Below are 7,168 nucleotides of genomic sequence, written 5' to 3'. Positions count from 1 at the left end.
GAAAGTCCAGAAAGACTTTCCCCAGTAAATTCTGACTTCTTGTTAGATTTTATTTCTTTGGATTTTAAGAAGTCATGTCCTTTTTTAGGAAAATGTTCTCTTCTGCCTGCTTTCTGCATACTTGTCTGTCTTAACAGTGTCTGGTTCTTAGGGCAAGAGCACCTATCACAGCAGAAATGTAGCCAGAAATAAAAATCAAGATGATTTTATTTAAGCTCTGCAGCCCATTGAACATCTGCTGAGAGGGGAAAAGCTTTAGACTTTAACATTTATAACTCACTTTGAAACTATAAAACTTCATTACCTAAATGTCAGACTTGCATGGTTTCCCTTTCCCTGGTAATGTTCCAATTTATATAGGATAATGAACAAATGTTGTATTTTACATGATGCTCACTTTGCATCATACGGAGAGCTGAAGGGTGACAGGTATGCACTCACAGGGAAGTTTAAGTCGCTAGAATTGTAGAATACCACAAGAAACAAATGTCTGATTCGCCCGCCTACCTTTTTCTTTCCCATCACTCCTTCTCTCCTACAGGCAGGGATTTTTCAAGAATTTGTTGTTCAGGAGGAGTCCGTGACGTTTCGAATCAATCTGACTGTTCTTCTCGACTGCCTGACCATTTTTGGTACAAGTTCCCTGCCAGGTATGGTGTGTGCATGTCCTTGGTGACTATATAGAGATGTTTCCCAGGGGCTTCCGCAAGCATAAGCTTTTCAAGTTCTGCAAGTTTTCTTCTACTTCAAAGCATAAGTTGCCTTGGAAAAAGCATCTGCCATTAATTGATTAGGCCAGGGCTGGTCAACTGGCAGCCCGTGAAGAGTTAAAAGACAGCCTTTGACTTCCTGCTGGGCCATCACTCTCCCCACTGCTTTTGCTGTAGCAGCTTAGCTGGAGGGGCAGCATGGCAGGAGTGGGGCTGGTAAACTTGTTGCCCTGTGGGTTGGGAGGGTGGGGGGATGGTTCACTCTGCTTGCTGCGTGGGGGTTCCAGGAGCGTGCACAGTGTTTGTCCCATGCAGTGTGTGGCCCAGTGCCCATGGCTGGTGTGCAGCCCCTAGTCACTCTGAAGTTGGACAACCCTGTATCTGCTATCAGCTTAAGCTGCTGCAAATGTATGCTGTGATGGCCAGGAGGCTTAGGTACCCAGCCTGAACTCCATCACTGTCACAGGCACAGCTGTAGCTAAGGGGGCACAAAGGTGCCAGACAAGAAGTCCTGAGTTTGAAAGGCAGAGTGAAAGACAATGACAGTGAGATCTGTAAAAGAAACAGAAATAGCAGAGGAATTTTCCTGTGATCATACACAGATATGGCACAGAGTGGATAATTGCTGCATGTAGAAGGAAAATATCAGTAGCACCTGGTGCATTAAAGTAGTACAGTCCATGTCAACCCTAGAATGTGTGTTGTGCTCAGTCTGGAAACTGCAAACAGCTTTTACACAGAAAGGGAAGGAGGCGGACTAAGTGACAAGTCTAAGTGTTTTCCCAGAAAGACGGTGGCAGATTATGGACCAGGACACTGAGCCTCACGCCACAGCCAGTCCACTAGACTTCTGCTGCCCTTGAACAGTCTCCTAAAAGAAACACTCTCACAATTCAGGAATAGTCGAATCTATTTCAAAGCAGTTCTCTGGCCTCCATCCCACAACAGCATGTGAGCATCAGTGCATTTATCCACAGATGGGAGATTGAGGCAGTTATTACTTGCACAAGTTTGTACAGGAAGCCTGTGCAGAGCCATGAACTGAATCCAGATCGGAGTCCAGTTCCTGGGCCGTTAACTTTGTGAGCATCCTTCCTCTGTTTGTACTTCTCAGTAGGGCTGTGTGAAACGGCACTATTTGTTTTGAATTCCATTTCACCGTTTCGAAGGGACAGTGTTTCATTTTGTTTAGTTTCGAGGCACGGTTCTATTTTGTTTTCTCGAAACTGTTTCGCTGTTTTGACACATTTTGACAGTTCACGCATAGGCTATAATGGGGAATCATGAAAACGTCTAAAATTTAGTCATTTCTTGCCTGATTTGGATGACAGTTGCAGGGATGGTAGCCCCTTCTGAGAGCATGCCAAGTGTCAGTGAGATAGGTGCAGAGATTTCTGGGAAACTGCACCTCAAAGTGTTCAAAGCAAAACTCATGATACTTGCTGGGAGCAGCAGCCTCCGGTGCACAGATCAGGGGCCTGCACTCCCAGGAGGAGTCTGGCACAGCCCTGCAGCCCTCCTGGGGTTTGCGGCCCCTCGGATCTACATGCTGGATGCGAGGAGTGCTGCTTGGGACCAGCACTGGGCACACCCTGCACCCAGGAAGATTGCTGCTGCTGCTGGCCTGAGGCAGCAGCAGCGGTCTTCTGTCATCCAGCATGCAGATCGGGGGCCCGCTTCACTGGGAGGAGTCTGGTACAACCCTGCAGCCTTCCCGGGGGTTACGGGCCCCTGGGTCTGTGCACTGGATGAGAGGAGGCTGCTGCTGCTGCCTGGGACCAGCGCAAACCGTGCCAGTGCTGGGAAGATTGCTGCTGCCACTGGCCCAAGGCAGCAGCGGCAGCCTCATGTCATTCAGGGGCCTGTAACTAGCGACAGCATGCTGTCATCCCACACGCAGATCCAGGGCCTGCACCCCCGGGAGGGCTATGGGGCTGTGCCAGACTCCTCCCAGGGGATGTGGCCCCCGGATCCACGCTTGGGATGACAGCATGCTGCTGCTGCTGGCTGGGACCGAGTAAGCCTGGCTTTGAAACTCAAAATGTTTTGAAACGTTTCAAGTGCCCTGGTTTTGTTTCAAAGCTGATTCAAAGGCTTTTGTTTCATTTCAATTTCACTGTTTCAAGCTCAAAACACATTGAAACAGCTTTGAATTGAAACACCCAGCGAAATTTTGCACAGCCCTATTTCTCAGGTAGTTGAAGGACTCTTGCATTTGACTTTAAGCCTTAGGCACACTGCAGAGCAGACAAGTGTCTCATAGCCACACAACTTGTTCTGTGGTTTTGATTCTGTAAGTCAACCTGTGTTCTTGTTGCTTAGTGTTTTTCAACGGATTGTGATTTGAATATATTTTTAAAAATGGCTTTTTTTTTTGCTTGACTGTTGTTGTTTTTTTTATGTGAAATACTGCATTTTTCCTATGAAGGTGAAATTGTTCCTATTCATCTGTTAAGGGAAAAGAAAGAAAAAGTAGCATTCTTACTGGGTTCCTGAATCCCAGAAGAATTCACTACCTAAAAATAGTTCAAAACTGTTTTTCTGATGCATGAAACTAGTAACAGCTCTGTCAGGAGTCCTGTCCATGACAGAAATGTTCTGTCGGAGCTTTTTCAGATGTTTCTGTCGGTGCATCTCAGTATTGACCTCAGGCATGTCTGCTGTTCTTGGTGTGTCTTCAAATGACACTGTCAGTTCTGCTAAATCATGTCATGATCTCATGTTACAGACTCGGGCTCTGGCTGCACAGGAAAATGAAGGAATTAGGAAGCATAGGTCAGCTTGTTTGTGCTAGTTTTACTCTAACTTACACAGGGAATAGTGGTGGAGAAGAGAAAAGTACATACCAAGAGTTTCTGGAAGGTTTTCGCTTGAGTTAGTAGCTCACATTGAAACCTGCACTGCTACACCTTCATTACCACTGTCATCCACATTGGCTTCAAGATGGGTCACCTGGGCTACAGTCTTATTTAATTTGCTGTGTAGTGTTACGCTCAGGCAGGAGCTGCCATAAACTAGGCTGAGCTTACTTAATTCATTTTGGATGATTTAAGTGTGGGTAAAACCCAAATCTGCAAAGGTAGAAGGCCATGCTGTCTCTCTGATAACAATTGCTTATTTCATTCTCCTTTCAGGCACTTCAACAGCTCTTCGGATGTGTTATTGTGGCTATGGCTACCCATTGACGCTCTTCCTAGAAGAAGGAGGTGTGGTGACCGTGTGTAAAATTAACACTCAGGAGCCTGAAGAGATGCTAGATTTTGATTTCTGCAGCACAAATGTGGTTAATAAAATTATCCTGCAGTCTGAGGGGCTACGAGAAGCATTTGCTGAATTGGACATGACAAGTGACGTTCTGCAGATTACAATGTCACCAGAGAAGCCCTATTTCAGGTAACTGAAAATGCCTGTCTGGATATACATGCTTAGCACTTTTTTCCATGGTTTGAAATCATTGTGGCCTCTTTTGCAGTGTACAAGTTTGCACCATTCCTTAGGTTTCTGTCTGAGCATCTGTGACCTTCTGTTGTTACACTCTACTCTGTCCCATGTAAAAACGCTCTTGATTATTCAGAGAAGTTTTAGAGCAATTTTTCTCTGCTTGTTTCTCAGGATCCCAAATTTTTCAACCTGATCCTTTTGACAATTATGGTGTGTATTTGTTTTTGAAGTTAGGTAATCAAGTTCACCTGAACAACACACAGGTGCAACTCTTATTACCTGGTATTTTATAAACACATTTCAGATCTTTTCATTTAGCATGTTTGGCTGTTCAGAGTAAGTTCCTGGGGTTTGCCAAGCTTTGAGAGGGGTGATTGTCTCCTCAGGCTAAGAAGGTGCATCTTGCAGGAGCTAGCACGGGGGTCATGAGCTTTCTCTGTTCCTAGAAGCTCCAGAACCAAGTGCTGGAGAACACTTGGTACTTGTAACAGAATGCGTCTTCTCTATGCCAGTGTAATACAATAAAGAATCAGTCTTCCTTGTAAAGTAGCTTTCTATGAAGCCACTGTCCGCTACATTCAGGACTTTGGACAGCCTCAGTCCCCGTGCTGAATTAGCCCAGCTCCACCCAATTAGAGAGATTCATTTTACTGTATATAGTGTTGAGTGTCCTACCAAGTTACACATGAAAACTACCTGCTATTAGTTTTCTGTCAGATTTTTGTAGGGCTGGTATCAGTTCTTAGCCGCAACATATTTTGGTCTTTTAGATTATCTACCTTTGGGAATGCAGGAAGTGCACATCTGGACTATCCCAAGGACTCTGATTTGATGGAAGTGTTTCAGTGTAACCAGACCCAGACAAACAGGTGGGTGATCACTGCAGTAATAGCAAAGCACTGCTTGGCTGTTAATACCATTTTGCCATGAAACTCGAAGAAGTTTCTAGATATATTGAAATATTTCTCTCCCTAGCACATCAAGTATACAATATAAACCCCTTCTTCCCCCTTGGCAGAAGTGTACTCCTGATTAAAACCTCAGTGATAAAAAAATGTTGGAGCAAAATGCCTATTGCCAGTTTAGAGAAAAATTAAACCAGAATGTAAAATAGCTGCTACAATTGGATATCTCACTAATCAGAATTAGGCTATTAATCAGTTAGTTATCATGTTAATGTACTTGAAAGAGGTTTTTTTTTTCTTTCATTTGTAGGTATAAGATCTCATTGCTCAAACCATCTACTAAGGCGCTGGCTTTATCTTGTAAAGTATCTATTCGAACAGATACTCGGGGATTCCTCTCGCTGCAGTATATGATTAAGAATGAAGACGGACAGATCTGTTTTGTGGAATACTACTGTTGCCCTGATGAGGATGTTGCTGAAACAGAACTATAACATTCTGAAGGTCATAAGTGGTTGATCGGGATATTAAACCTTACATTTTTAAGTGAAAGTTGTCAGATTAATAGAACTGGAAAGTAAAGTCCTTTTTATTCAGAGAACAGACAGCTACAATGCCACTATTTTTCTGGCCCAAAAGCAACCCCTATACAAAACAAAAAGGTTGCTTAGTTCTCAACCTCTGCAGAGTCTGATGAAGGTGCCAGTTACTGCACCATGTGTTACATACAGCTATGCTTTCTGCCCACTTGAAATGCTGACCAAACAGCCTTTGGGAATGGAATCACCAGTCACAGTGATGTTATATTAACACAGTGACATGATTTTGGTGTTATGCTGATTAGTCTGTACCACGTGCAGTATTTTAATCTACCATTTGTTGCTGTGGTTTGTTTTGATCATGGACAAGGCATTATAGACAGCGAACAAAGGCTAAGGCATGTACTAGACAGCAGAAACCTTCAGATGATCAAACAAAAATCACTTTTCTCAAAAGATTGCTCGTGCAAGAAGGTGACCTGGCATCTGATTTCTTAGTGCTTACAAATGGCTTACTTGTCAGACATAGTCAGTTGTCTACCCTGGAATGGCATCTGGGATGAATGTTACCTGCTGTCTACAGCACTAGTGCTTGTGTTGCACTGGCAAGGTAGGGTGCAATCCAGTATGAATCGTCTGCAGCACAGCACTTTGGCCATGTTACTTGGACTGAATCTCAAACACTTCTTGTATTTCTCTAATACAGGGAGACTGCCCTTGAAATCTGTTACCTTAAATGACACTTCCCTTCTACCCTCTTGGAAACCCCATACTTCTCCTACCACTCTCTAGACCAAAGGCTTCTGCTTTGATTCTTTAAGGAAAGAGGCCAGGAACATGCGTTTAAGAAGAAATGTGAAATGTTCTTTTATAGAATGATTGATAAAATACTGTACCTTGTCCCTATTACGAGTCCCATGGACTTTGATTGCCTGTCTGACTGTTGACACATGTACAATCCCAGATCTACTGGATTTACATTTTTTGCAGCACTTATAAATGGTTTTGTATTTTTTTTAAATGATCAGATTTATTCCCTGACAATAAAAATTGCAGTTACATTTAAAAAACCTCGGGTCTTGCTTATTCCCAAGAACTATATAGTGTCCAATGGAGCACTGGACAGATGATTCAAAATGCAACAATTTTCAGAATAATGTGAAGGGGGCCATTTTCAATGACTGACACTTTCCTCCTCAAATCGCTGCTCTGCCATCTTCTCAGGCTACCAGAGGAGATGGTTTCTTGAGCAAAGGCCAGCAGCCACTCATTCAAGGGAAGGTCATGCTTGCTCTCTGCAGCACTGTGTCCAGATCACAGATAAAAGTAAACCCAGTACTCCCTGAATAATTTTCCAAGACCTAGATGAGCAGGGTTTATTCAGGATGGCCCTCAGTTTCTCCAAGTTCCTCTAACAGGTTGGACAGCAAAATGACTTGCACTTCAGTCAGAGAATATGTCTGAAGGAAACAAATTTAATGTTATCCGTTGCAGTAAGAATAGGCAAGTCTATTCTGTCTTGTCTGTCTGGAAAAAAGTCATGTTTTGCAGGGAAGAAACCACAGTATATGTA

General features: G+C 43.6%; 1 protein-coding gene across 1 annotated transcript in view; it reads left to right on the top strand.

The window, feature by feature from the left end:
• Nucleotides 1–6,420, top strand: part of RAD1 (RAD1 checkpoint DNA exonuclease) — a 9,861-nt gene extending 3,441 nt beyond the window's left edge. Inside the window, exons 2-5 of the mRNA XM_019531938.1 lie at nt 542–650; nt 3,845–4,103; nt 4,922–5,020; nt 5,367–6,420. Of these exons, the coding sequence (XP_019387483.1) occupies nt 542–650; nt 3,845–4,103; nt 4,922–5,020; nt 5,367–5,550 (651 nt within the window). The 3' untranslated portion in view covers nt 5,551–6,420. The remainder of the gene's footprint in view (nt 1–541; nt 651–3,844; nt 4,104–4,921; nt 5,021–5,366) is intronic.
• Nucleotides 6,421–7,168: the final 748 nt, after the last annotated feature.

Source organism: Crocodylus porosus, unplaced genomic scaffold (genome assembly GCF_001723895.1).
Source record: "Crocodylus porosus isolate Cpor-Errol unplaced genomic scaffold, CroPor_comp1, whole genome shotgun sequence".
Taxonomy (NCBI): domain Eukaryota; kingdom Metazoa; phylum Chordata; order Crocodylia; family Crocodylidae; genus Crocodylus; species Crocodylus porosus.
The sequence above is the reverse complement of the archived record's forward strand: the minus strand, read 5'-3'. Positions and strand labels throughout refer to the sequence as shown.